General features: G+C 45.2%; 1 protein-coding gene across 6 annotated transcripts in view; it reads left to right on the forward strand.

Moving 5' to 3' along the window:
- ARNT2 (aryl hydrocarbon receptor nuclear translocator 2) overlaps positions 1–14,014 on the forward strand; it is a 197,114-nt gene that overhangs the window by 65,006 nt on the left and 118,094 nt on the right. For all 6 annotated transcript variants that reach the window (XM_004056650.5, XM_019011003.4, XM_063698766.1 and 3 more), the window contains exons 4-5: positions 1,245–1,458; positions 6,054–6,267. In XM_004056650.5, coding sequence (XP_004056698.1) covers positions 1,245–1,458; positions 6,054–6,267 — 428 coding nt within the window. The remainder of the gene's footprint in view (positions 1–1,244; positions 1,459–6,053; positions 6,268–14,014) is intronic.

Raw genomic sequence — 14,014 nt, forward strand, 5'->3', positions numbered from 1 at the left:
TGGGCTGTTAAGCTAATTAATACATGCAGTGTCTGGAGGCAGCCCTGCCTGAGTTGTTTTTTTCTTGCCCTTAGTGTCACTCTCATTTCTTGAACACCAGTGAAACCCTAAATCCTGCAGCAGACATGGGATTTATTTTTAGATAATTCTTTTATCCCAAGTAACAGCTTTGTCTTAGAGTCGTTGAACTGAGTTGGCTGTGACTCCTTCAAGCCTGAAGGTAAAAAGCCTGGGTTGGAAACATTCTACCATCCCTTCTGCTAGTTTTTTATCATAACACATCACAGAGATTGCATTCAGTAATTCCTTTGCAATGCGTTTTTATTTTAAATTGGCTATTTATTGTTTCATAAGCCATGGGTGTACCTGTTTTGTTACTATGCTGCAGAAAATCTGTTGGGCATAGAACAAAGGCTTATTCACAACTTTAAAGTAAATTTGTAGCATTATTGGTCTACTTAGTGACACAAAGAATGGTAAGACTATATAGTGCTTCTTACTGCAAGATATAATATGTAAATATTATTTATAATATATTACATACCTATATTTATATATTACATATTTATATGTAATAAATATGTAAAGATACAACATGTAAACCACATATTGAGGCAGACAGTAACCACATTTGTGTGTGTGTGTGCACGTGTGTATATATCCATGTACAGATTCATGTGTGCACAGGTTGGAGTGCAGTGGTGCGATCTCAGCTTACTGCAATCTCCATCTCCCAGGTTCAAGCCATTCTTGTGCTTCAGCCTCCCAAGTAGCTGGGATTACAGGTATGCGCTACCATGCCCAGCTAATTTTTGTATTTTTAGTAGAGATGGGGTTTTACCATGTTGGTCAGGCTGGTCTCAAACTTCTGGCTTTAAGTAATCTGCACACCTTGGCCTCCCAAAGTGCTGGGATTGCAGATGTGAGCCACCGTGCCCAGCCCTCGTGTCTCAATTTTTTATGCTTACAAAAATACCTCAGGCATATGGGAGTAATTAGAAGATTTTGATATGTATTTAGAGATTGAGACTATAGACATCTATGCTTCCAACACGTAGATGTAAGAGCTTGCTGAGGCATCAGAAGGGCCATTTTGCCCAATATTCATTCAAAGCACTCAGCTGTTAGGTGTTAGCCCCTAGTTCCTGATCATTTGGTGTTAATGGTTTTATCCCATTAGATAGTAATCCGTAATCTGATACTTCTCTTTTTTCCCCTCTCCTGATCTCGTGCTTTCTGGAAAGAGAGAATCATAGTGAAATCGAAAGGCGCAGACGGAACAAGATGACTCAGTACATCACGGAGCTCTCCGACATGGTCCCCACATGCAGCGCACTGGCTCGGAAGCCAGACAAGCTCACCATCCTCCGCATGGCCGTCTCGCACATGAAGTCCATGAGGGGTACAGGGAACAAGTCCACCGATGGCGCGTACAAGCCTTCCTTCCTCACAGAGCAGGTACCCTGGTCATCACATCACCATTGGAAAGGGGGGAGAATCCCAGCGTCACCAAGATGAAATAAACTACGTGGGGAACCAGGGCTCAAGGTTGAGGAAGGAATGAAGCCAAGATGTTTTGTTTCCATTTTTCTCCAAGAAGCTGTCTTCAAAAGAGGGTTTGTCTGATCTTTGGGTCTTCTGCTTTTATGTTTCCCATAACCTTAACGAGATGTCACTCAAAAAAATATATTGAGCATCTGAACATCGTGCTGAGCACACTGACACAGGAAGAAGTTAGTAAAAACACTGTATGCTGGAATTGTGCTGATATGATCAGCCTATGAAAGTGATGGTATATGAAAAAATCTCCGCATCACTGATCATTAGAGAAGTGCAAATCAAAACCACTATGAGATACCATCTCACTCCAGTCAGAATGGCTATTACTAAAAAGTCAAAAAATAACAGATGCTAGTGAGGTTGCAGAGAAAAGGGAACACTTATACACTGCTGGTGGGAGTGTAAACTAGCTCAACCATTGTAGAAAGCAGTGTGGAGGTTCCTCAAAGAGCTAAAAACAGAAATACCATTTGACCCAGCAACCCCATTACTGGGTTTATACCCAAGGGAATATAAATCATTCTACATAAAGACATATGCTTACGTATGTTCATTGCAGCACTATTCACAATAGCAAAGACATGGACTCAATATAAATGTTCATCAATGACAGATTGGATAAAGATAATGTGGTACATATACACCATAGAATACTACACAGCCATATAAAAGAATGAGATCATGTCCTTTGCAGGAACATGGATGGAGCTGGAGGCCACTATCCTTAGCAAACTAATGCAGGAACAGAAAACCAAATACCACGTGTTCCCACTTGTAAGTGGGGGCTGAATGATGAGAACACACGGACACAAAGAGGGGAACAACAGACATTGGAGCCTCCTAGAGGATGGAGGTTGGGAGGAGGGAGAGGATCAGAAAAAATAACTAATGGGTACTGGGCTTAGGATCTGGGTGATGAAATAATTTGTATAACAAATTTTCGTGACATGAGTTTACTCCCTTGGCAGTACGTAACAAACCTGCATGTGTACCCCTGAACTTAAAATAAAAGTTAAAGAAAAAGGACAGTGACGGCAGCAGTAGTGATAATAGTAGCCGCGATCAGAGCACTTTGCCAGCCAGCCAGCATTTGCTGGGTGCCTGGTGTGAGTCATAGCTTTCTGTGAAATATCTCATTTACTACTTATTCTAGCCCTGTGAAGAAGCCACTGTTATTTAGCTCTGTTTTATTGATGAGGAAGCTGAGGCTTAGAGTCAGCAGATTGCTCAGGGTTAATCTGCTGCTTAGTGGAGGAGCCAAGATTGGGTCCAGTGAAGACAGGCTGGTAGGACCCCAAAGCCATATTTTTAACACCTACACTAGTCTTTGACTAGTTGGCAAGAAGAAACGCATAAAATGGCTAGTGAGGTCATATTTTATAAGTGGATTTACATGAGCCAGAGGCCTGTGTTCAGGGTCTTTGTATTTCCATGTGCTGGTCATAGGGTGAGTTGGCAAATACTCTAAGCTTCAGTGTGCTCATCTGTGAAATGAACATAAAGCTTTTTGCTTTCCTGTCTCCAAGAGCTTTTGCAGGATAAATGAGATGATAGATTTGAAAGCACTTCATTGTGTGCAGCCGGTGGGGGGGCATTGGGTGGGGAGGTGAAATGATACAGTTGTCAGGGCATGCAGTTAGGAAATGCAAAAGTATGTAGGGTATAGGGTCCTAAAAGTAATGGAGGATTTAACAAGACACAGCGTGTGGCCAAGCTGAAATAGAGTGGAAGTGTCCTGGTATTATCAAGAGGGACTTCTCAGGACAGAGACAGTATTGGCATAGAAAGGAGCCACAAAAAATACCTAGAAAGAGGGGAGCAGAAGGGATTTCACAAAAAGGGAAGAGTGTGTACAGAACCTCAGAGGCAGGAATGAAAAAGATTTTGTTGGGAGACCGAATGATTTATTCTGCTAGAGCCGAGACTCGATTTATGTCATGGAAGTTAGGTTTAAAAAGAATAAGGGACAAGGAACTAACGTTTATTACTGTCTGTTCTGTGGCAGACACTTTAGCAAGCACTTCACCTATTTGATCCCTTTCTAAATCATCCCAGTGGTCATGGGAGCCTTCGCTTGGCAGATGTTAGGAAGGTCCAGCAGTGGTAATATGTGCCACTTGGAGGACACAAACTGGGGTGGTCAGGGCAGGAGCTTCAAGCCTCATTTCCACCTCTGTAAAAATAAATGCAGTGATAGCTCCCAGCTCGTGTGGTTGTGGTGAGGAAGGCAACAAGCATAGACTGTTTAACATGGGCCTGAGGTATAATGAAGGGTGAATAGCTGGTAAGTAACAGACAGAAATTATTGAGCTCTACTGGCTGCTAGAATCAGTTTTTTGTCTATATTTTTTTAATCCTCACCAAAAAACCTACACAGTCAAGGTTTGAAATGAATCTCGTTATCTTTAAGTGACTGAGGATTATGAAAGTGGCGTGAAGAGAGAAGGCAGCTATGCAGGTCAGATGAGCCCTACCTTTGTTCCTCTCTCAGCTGCTTGGATGGTGATGATAATGGTTACATTTATGGAGCACCTACTGTGTGCCAGGCCCTTACTAAGTCCTCACACACAGCATCTCATTTAACCTTGCAAGAGCTCACTGAAAAACATTGCTGAGGGCGTGAAGTAACATGCCCAAAGTTGCACAGCTAAGTGGGAGAGCCATAGGTGATAGTCTCCTTTTACTCCAGAATACATGCTCTTAACTGTGACTGTTTGTTTTCTTGGAGTGTAGAGGCTGGTTCTGGATCAGGGCACAGGAACTTGGTAGTGATAGATGGTCTCCCAGGGAATAAACATCAGGGAGGAGGGTGGAAAAAAGAGGGTCCGTGATGCGAGCAGGGCTTCATCCCATAAGACCTCCCCACAGTCTTTGCAAACTGGACAAAAATGTGAATTCATGAGTAAAGTCATTCAGTCTCCACTTCCTCTCCTCCAGTGACAAAGAATTCTGTACTTCCCCAGACACCCTCTTCCGTTTTTAATTCTCTTAACAGCTCTTTCTGTTGGGAAGATCATCCAAAAACTGAAAATAAAAATGCTGACCGAATTCCCTGAACTAATTAAGCATCTAGGTGACGCAGAACAGCAAAAGTGCAAAGCAAGAGAAATGGGCAAAATAAACTTATCCTTAAAAAATGCTTGTACCAACTGCTTCTGCCCTGGTTTCCCAGGCAGAGGATGTTAGAATTCCTCCCCAGCCAAGGGCTTAGACACATTTACAAAGCTCCCTGGGTTCTGCTCATCAGCATATCAATGTTCCCTAGTCTCTGGGTCCTTGTACCCTGCTCAGTTACTGGGATTTGGGGCGCCAGACTCTCCACCTTTTGCCTTCACTCTGCTGGCTGTCCATGTGCTTTACAGTGGGGTTTTCACATAAGATTACATTCAAACAAAGGATTGCCAGCCAAAAAATGTTTGCTAGCTGCTGACCTAGAAGGATACCTTTGTCCTCTAGAGCCTGAACAGTACTTGAAGTGGTTGGAAGGGTGGCCATGGATTACAGTGTCTAGGGAAGACTTAGTGCCTGGCTCCTGCAGGCACAAAGCCCATTTCATTCAGTGGCAAAGGGCTCCTTAGCTTGATGTGAGAATAGTATGGGCAACTACACTTGAGCTGCCTTCAGGCGCTGCAAAGAAAAGACATCTCGTTTTAACAAAGTTGATTTTGCCCCATCCATGTCCTTCTGAGGATAATATCAAGGCTTCCTGCTGCCCCTTCCTTGATCCCAGTTTCCTCCCTGCCTTCAATGACAGTCATGACCCCAATGAATCAATGTGAGCCGAAGGTTGATGCTCCTAACCTCTTCTCACTGTAAAGTGATATGGATAATGCTGTATTCCCTGCTGCCTCCCAGAGTTACTCTGAGAGTCTTTTGAGATGATGGTGATTATTGTCAGTTCTGGAAATCCGACAGAAATGCAAATGTAAGGGGATACTCTTATAGCCAGTGCCAGCATTCAGCTCAGAAATATGGAAAGAGAAAAGGAACAAGAGGGTACTTTCAGTACGGCAAGCTGTGGGTGGGGAGACACGTGGTCTCTTTCGTTCTCCCTTCTCACCTTCCCCTTCCCCTTCCCTTCCTTCTATCTAGCACCTTTTGTGCCAAGCACTATGTGTTGGGCCCTTCTGCTCCAATGACATGACTACAGTTTCAATATGTGGCAAAGCTGTTCACGCCTCTGGCAACCCAGCACCTTCTGGTGATCACTCATTGCTCTCCCATCCCCCTAGGCTGGAAATTTTCTCTCTCCCCAACAAAGGACTAATGAAGATGGGCTAACCGTGTTTACAGTAGCTGTATCGTAGGGATGATGCAAGCTTTGTGCATTTTTCTAGCTTATTTTCCAGAAACAAAGTACTCATTTCCCAAACTATTTGTGTACCAGAATAAATATGCAGACAAAGGAAATTGAAGGCTGCTTTCCCAATAAGAAAGTTGAATCAGCCTGGGTCTGTCAGTGTATTGTGTCAATCATAATCTTTTCTTTATAGGAACTGAAGCATCTCATCCTTGAAGCAGCTGATGGATTTCTGTTTGTGGTGGCTGCTGAGACAGGGCGAGTGATTTATGTGTCTGACTCCGTCACCCCTGTTCTGAACCAGCCACAGTCAGAGTGGTTTGGGAGCACACTGTATGAACAGGTGCATCCTGATGACGTGGAGAAGCTGAGAGAGCAACTGTGCACCTCAGAAAACTCAATGACAGGTCAGTGGAGCTCCCTTTATGAGGCTGTTTGACTCTAGAAGACATTCTTGGCTGGGCGTGGTGGCTCACGCCTGTAATCCCAGTACTTTGGGAGGCCGAGGCGGGTGGATCACGAGGTCAGGAGATCAAGACCATCCTGGCTAACACGGTGAAACCCCGTCTCTACAAAAAATACAAAAACAAAAAATTAGCCAGGCGTGGTGGTGGGCGCCTGTGGTCCCAGCTACTCTGGAGGCTGAGGTGGGAGAATGGCATGAACCCAGGAGGCAGAGCTTGCAGTGAGCCAAGATTGTGCCACTACACTCCAGCCTGGGTGACAAAGTAAGACTCTGTCTCAAAAAAAAAAAAACAAAAAAAAAAACAAAAAACAACAAAAAAATTATTTTAGTAAACAGGCCAGGAAACTGGAGGCCATAAAAAGCTGCCTAAAGGTGAGGGAATGTATGTGAGTTGGCCTGTGTGATAGCTTCATTCATTCAATAACATTTAAAAATCCATTTTTAATACATCACCTTTTTCTGGATTTTACCTGCAATTAGTATACATTACCACTAGAGGTTGTCGTTGATATATTAGCCAGATCCATATGCCGTGTTTGAAGTTTATCCAGTAGGCATGTGATTTTCTGTGATCCTGACCATAAACATTCATTATCCAGGCCTTAGTTACCTGAAATCTAGTTCCTTATTGAAATGTTTAAACATAGTCAATTCTACTCATACATGTTTCTAAAAATCACTGCATTACACACAATCATGCAATTCAAAACTATAGGCTCATCGAGAAAAAGTGGTTTAGAAGCACAACACTCAATAATTTGTCAGATAAAAGCAAAAATAAAAACCTATTATAAATGGTAGCACAGCTTTAACATTCAGTTGTTAAGAAATGTATACATCTTACCACACATATGGCAGTTGAGTTTGAAAATGACCTAAAGTTTGCTTACAGAGGTGGTCTCAGAAGGTGTGGTCGTTTGTATGTTATTGCGAAATGGTAGGAGGACAGTCATGTGAAATCAGACGGAGAGTTTTAACTCCAAATGTGGATGAGTGTGGCTAATAACACACTGTGGACCGAGAGAGCTGACTGATGTCTGAGGTATGTGAATTTTGTGTATTTCCACGTGGCTCGGTTCAGCTAGGCACAACCTTGCTATGTTCATCTAGTTTTTCTTACAGATAAGCAAACACAACATTCACATTATGCTCAGATTGTTCCTTAATATGTCAATCACATTGGAACAAATTTGCGTTGTTGAAACAAGAGTTATAGAAGCATTATACCAAAATATTTGCATTCTGCTCTATGACAGATATATTTGTGTTGTCATTCTCCCTGACCATATTGTGAGCTGTTGTATTCCCACTTGCTTTTGTGTCTGCCCACAGTGCTAAACTCAGTGCTTTGCCCATAGTAGGCCTTCAGCAGAAGCCTGATGAATTAGTGAGTGTGTTGTTTATTGTGGTCAGCCTAGGATGCCATAACAAAATACCACAGAATGGGTTACTTAAATAACAGAAATGTATTCTCTCATAGTTCTGGAGGCTGGGCATTCAATGTCCTAATCCATTTGGGCTGCTATAACAAAACACAATAAACCGAATAGCTTTTATGTAACAGAAATTCATTTCTCACTGATATGGTTTAGATCTGTGTCCTCACCCAAATGTCATGTTCAATTGTGATTCCCAGTGTTGGGGGCAGGCCCTGATGGGAGGTGATTGGATCATGGGGGTGGGTTCGCCTGAATGGTTTAGTACCATCCTCTTGGTCCTGCTCTCATGATAGTGAGTGAGTTCTCACAAGATCTGGTTGTGTGTAGTACCTTCCCACTCTCTCTCTCTTAAGAGTTCCTGCTTCTACCATGTAAGACACCTGCTTCCCTTCACCTTCCGCCATGATCGTAAGTTTCCTGAGGCCTCCTCAGAGGCCAAGCAGATATCAGCATCATGCTTTTTGTACAGCCTGCAGAATGGTGAGCCAATTAAACCTCTTTTCTTTGTAAATTACCCAGTCTCAGGTATTTGTTTATACAATGGGAGAACAGACTAATACAGTCAGAGTTCTAGAGGCTGGGAAGTCCGAGATCAAGGCACCTTGATGTCTGGCAAGGGCCTGCTTTCTAGATGTTGCCTTCTAGCTATGTCCTCACATGGTGGAAGGGACTAGCTATCTATCTGGGATCTGTTTTATAACAGTACCTAATCGCCTCCTAAAGGCCCCATGTCCTAATATCATCATCTGGGAGATTAGAATTTCAGCGTACGAATTTGGGGAGAGTGTAAGCATTTAGTCCATTGCATTCAAGATCAGTATGTCATCAGGTTTGTTGTCCCCTAAGGCCCTTCTTCTTGATTTGGAGATGGCCACCTTCTTGCATTCTCACAAGAATTATAACCAGCCGAAGTGTAGGTCTCTCCTCTGTGTGCACGAATCTTTTGTGTCTCTGCCTCTTCTTATGAGGACACCAGTCACTAAATTAGGGCTCACCCATATGATCTCATTTAAGCTTAACGATCTCTTTAAAAGTCCTGTCTCCCAAATACAGTCACATTCTGGGGTACTGGGGATTAAGACTTTAACATACTAATTTTAGTGGGGAACACAATTCCACCTATAATAACACTTATGATAAGACTGAGTTAGATGTTGCTAAAAGTGAGAAGTGTACAGCTGTTTCGGAAGGATATTAGTAATTTTCTCAGTGCTGGTGATCAAAGATGTAAAAAAGGAGGAAGAGGATAGAGAATTAAGGTGTAAGGACAGTGTCTTTTTCTCCTGGCAGTAAGCTTTGATGTTCTTGTAAAACAGCGATGCTGAAATAGGCTCAGAAAGACTTTCTGCTACCCCATTCTCCTGCCTGAATTAGCAAACTCCATATAGAAATCCTAAGGAACACACCTTATAAAGTTAAATATTTGGGAGGGATGTAAAAGGGGAAAACCAACCAACCAGGAAATGTTGGTTTGACAGCTGAAATCACCTTCTCTGGAAAGTGCTGTCTTTCCCAGACTTCTACATGTGACCACAGGATGTGGCTTTTGGAAACCCAGTCTGGAGACCCAGCTGGGGAAGCTGCCAGGGAAGCGATGGTCAAGGCAGGTCAGGCTCTGGCCAAGGGTGTAGCCAGCTGGTTCATCATAGTTGGGTGGACATTTCTGTCCATGTGAAGTCTGAATGTGTCTGGGAGAGTTTAAACAGGTGATGTGAACCACATCTGGACAGAAATGTCCTCGGAGTGGACACTGGACTGTGGCCAAGGCAGCCAGAACCAGTACAGTGGAGGGTGTCCTCCAAGATGCCAGAGAAGGCCCTGTGAAAGGTGAAGAGCCAGGTCTCTGAGTTCACCTATGGGCCAAGCCCGTCTTGTCAGAAACAAGATGAGGCTGGAGAAGTGGGTTCTTATTCTTAGGGTGGAAGAGAGGACAGGGTCTCTTTTGCAGTCATAGGGTGTGATGCGACTTTCCTAGAACATGCAACAAGCTCTTATTGATTCCGTGGGGGACAGCTTGGAAGAGCTCTCTGAAACTGGGCTGCTACTCAGACGGGCCTTAGGGTTTTCCTGGTGCTCAGGACAGGACTGGAGTGGGTTTCATATGTAACCAGCCCAAGCGTAATTTAAAAATTGTATTAAAAGGCCTCAGGTGTGGCTTAATGCCTTCAATTATTGGACTAGAGTCTCTCAAACCCTCCTGTCCCTGGACTCATGTGGTTTTAGGCCTGGAAAGAGGTGACATGGTCCACTTTGGGAGAGTCAGGGTGGAAGGGTGTTGAGGCGAGGCAGGGAGCCAGGCAAGGCCTGCTGGAGTGGAGGTGGCTTAACTAGGGCAGCCTGACCTCCTTTCCCAGTGGAGTTTCCCTCCTCTGAGCCTCTCTCAGTGGTGATTCAATGTCTCATTCGTTGGACCTGCAGGGTCACCTGTACTGAATGTGTGGAGGTTTGTATGTGCACAGGGGAGGGGACAAGAAACCTGACTTCACTGGGGCCTGCAGACTCCCATGTTGGCTCAGGGACCCCAGAAAATCAATATGCTGTCAAAGAGTTGCAGCATCTGGGGTGAGGGTGATGGTGGAGTTCTTTGTTGAATTAAATTTTTTCCTAGCTGGAGAGGTGGTGACAAAGAGTGGGTGAAAGGTTATATACAGTCTCCTTAGAAACATCATGGAGTGATGTGACTTGTCGTGATCTGACTTGTCTGCGAATAAAACTGGAATTTATCCACATGGAGAGAGAATGGGTGAAGCCTTACCATACAACGACACTGCTAGTGGAAAAGTGCTGGAAAGGGAGTTGGGAGCTCCCTGCTTTTGTTCTGGTTTTCACTTTGTGATCTTGGCAAGTTCCTTTCTTCTCTAACCCTCATTCTCCTCATCTTGACCCAGGAAGTTTCTAAGGCTCCTTCCAGCTCTGATTCTACTCTTTTGTTCAAGGCCTCATCCACCAATGTATGAAATGGAGGCAGATTGGAGGAGGGGGACTGGTGAAAAACCCAAGAGGACCTATTCTGAAGGCTCAGCAGAAACAGGGTGCCTTCCTCCAGTGGTTGCCACAAACATCCTGGGCCTGGCTCTCTTGGCTCATTTTGGTCCACCTGCCCTGCTGTTGGCTGATCCTGATGGCCAGGGAGACTCTGAGCTAAGATGTGAGGTCCACCTACCTCACCACCCAGGGCACTTGGATTCAGAAAGAGAAGATTCCCTCTTGGAGGAAATCAGGTGCTGTCTGTCACTAAAAGAAAGAAGAGACAGTGGGCAGGCAGGCACTGGCTGGCTCAGGAGAGCTGGCCTCAGTGGTATTGGAGGAGCTCCTTATGGGGAAGGACGAGTGTTCCGCAGAATGAAAAGTGCCTTTTCCTCTCACCAGGAATGCTGGGATGTTTGGGTTACAGGATTCTGAGCAGAAGATGGAGCATGGAGGTGCCAGGATCAGATGGAAGTGGTGTCAGGGAGGGGCCACAGAATTAATGATCCTGGATATCTGAGTGGCCTAAGCCCCAGCTCTCTGCAGGGAAGGAGAGGAGCTGAGGAGAGGCCCAGGGCATTCCAGGTGATAGCAGAGCCTGTGACTGTAACTGGATATGCCCAAGAGGTGGGGTTCAGAGAGCAAGCAGGGAGCAGCAGAAGCAGCTCAGCAGGGGCCGCCCAAGGGAGCATGGAGTGAGCAGATTCTTTGTGCCTTCCGGTGGCCTTTCCCAGGTTCCCTCCTGTGGCCGTTGAACTCTGGAGAACCTTGATCCTGGTGAGCAGAACTGGAGGCGCCTTGTGGGTGACCTCAAGCACTGCCCTGGGTGGGGACCGCCTGGCTGTCCTGGCTGGAAAGCGGATGTGCACAAGCATAACCCACGGACTCTTCAAGACAAGGTCGATTTGGCCTGTTTCCCCCGCATCACACTTCCATGGCTCTGTTTCTGCTGGACTCTTCCTGCATTCAGAGAATTGGGTCAGCATTTTGGTTCAGTGTAGAAAATAGCTTCAAAATAGAGCTGTCCAACAGCAGAAGAGGGTGCAAGCAAAGGCCAAATTCCTCCCTCCCTCCCTTCCTCTCCCCATCCTTCCTGCCTGCCTGCCTGCCTTCCTTCTTTGCTTCCTTTCTTCTCTCTCTCTCCCCTCCTTCCTCCTTCCCTCTTTCTTTCTTTCTCCGACCACTACTTAGTTTATTCATTTATTCATCCATTCAACAAATACCTGCCTTGCATGGCTGTAGAAAGGTTGTGTGGGATGCAGCTTACCTTGTGATCAGCCTCTCCTTCCCCTATCTCCTATATGCAGGAATCCCCAGCTGTTGTTGAATGAATGGACCCCCATTTGCCAACTATTCCAGCCGGGATTCTTTGTGATAATTTGTAGAGAGCCTGAGCCAGGTTGGTCCCCAAGGGATCTGGCTGGAAAGTTCCTGTGCATGATTCACATGTCCCAATCAGCTGTGATTAAGCTTTCCTATCTCCCTGAGAGCTTCATGGAAATCCAGAGATATTTTCAGCCTTGGATCACAGGATTTGGCTAGGCTGTGGTCTGGGCACAGATAGCAGCTCACGAGAACAGCTCACCAGGGAGCCATTTTCAGCCAGCTCTGCAGCTCTGCTCATATACCTTTCATCAGGCTGCATTTCCATGAGAGTTTAAAGATGGTACATTCACTGAAGAGTCTCCCTGCCTGGGAGAGAGGACGTCTGTGGGACACTCGGTGCATGTTGCATTTATTCTTCTCATTAAACCATCACAGCTGGGTGGGTGGCTCACACCTGTACTCCCAGCACTTTGGGAGGCTAAGGCAGGAGGATTGCTTGTGTCCAGGATTTTGAGACCAGCCTGAGTAACATAGCAAGACCTTACCTCTACAAAAAAATTTTAAAAAATTAGCTGGGTGTGGAGTCATGCACCTGTAGCTGCAGCTACTCAGGAGGCTGAAGTGGGAGGATCGCTTGAGCCCAAGAGGTCCAGGTTGCAGTGAGCCATGATTGTGCCTCTACACTCGAGCCTGGGTGACAGAGCGAGACCCTGTCTCAAATAAACAAATAAATAAATACCATAACAGTGAAATATTAATAGCTGTAATGAATTCTTTTACTTTTTTAGATATAGGGTCTCACTACATTGCCTAGGTTGTTCTCAAACTTCTGGCCTCAAGCAGTCCTTCAGCCTCATCCTCCCATGTAGCTGGGACTACAGGTGTACACCATCATGGCTGGCTCATTTTTAAATTTTTTTTGTAGAGACAAGGTCTTGCTCTGTCACCCAGGCTCGAGTGCAGTAGCACAGTCATAGCTTGCTGCAGCCTCTCTTGAGCCTAGGAGGGTCCCAAGCATTTCTCCCACCTCAGCTTCCCAAGTAGGTGAGACTACAGGTGGGTGTCACTGCACTCAGCTAATTTTTTAATTTTTTTGTAGAGATGAGGTCTTGCCATCTTGCCTAGGCTGGTCTCACATTCCTGGACTTAAACAGTCCTCCCATCTCAGCCTCCCAAGGTGCCAGGATTATAGGCATGAGCCACTGCAGCGGGCCATCTTGCATGTTTCTAGCACGTTTACCTATTTCAGTGGATATCAACCCTAGTTGCATATTAGCATTAATCACCTGGGGAGATTTGATAAATACACTTGCCCAGGATTTGGGAAGGGAGCTGGGCACTGGTGTTTTGTTAAACCTTCCCAGGTGATTTTGATACACAGGAAGGGTTGAGAACCATTTGTTGTCTGGGGCTCATCAAGGTCCTATGCATGGGGATTATTGGCCCCATTTCACAGGTCAGGAGCATGAGGCTTGAAGTTACCAAGAAGTTCTCAGGGTCACACACCTGAGGCCAAACAGCTGCTACAAAGTAGAGCTCGTAGTCAATGCCAAAGAAGCTTATTGCCTTTGGGGCATCTAGAGACAAAAAAGCCTTGGCGTGACCCAATATCCCTGGGGCACCAGGAGCCAGAACAGCGTTTAGTAGGGTTTGGGCATATGAGTGGTGAACGGCATCAAAGCTCTGAGACTGAGGCTTGGATGCAGGGGTCTCTAGGATCCTGTGTAGTCTAGTGGAGCACTTCTCAAAGTGTGGTCCTTAGGCCAGATGCATGAGCATCACTTGTGAACTTGTTAGAAATGCAGATTCTTCCCCACTGAATCAGAAGCTCTGGAGGCCCAGAGATCTGTATTTTCACCTACCTTTCAAGTCATCGTGATGCATGTTAAAGTTTGAGAACAACTGACTTGGCGAAACCATCCTGGGACTTCATATCAAGTTATCTGGATTGAGTCC

The sequence above is a fragment of the Gorilla gorilla genome, chromosome 16 (genome assembly GCF_029281585.2).
Source record: "Gorilla gorilla gorilla isolate KB3781 chromosome 16, NHGRI_mGorGor1-v2.1_pri, whole genome shotgun sequence".
Classification (NCBI taxonomy): Eukaryota; Metazoa; Chordata; class Mammalia; order Primates; family Hominidae; genus Gorilla; species Gorilla gorilla.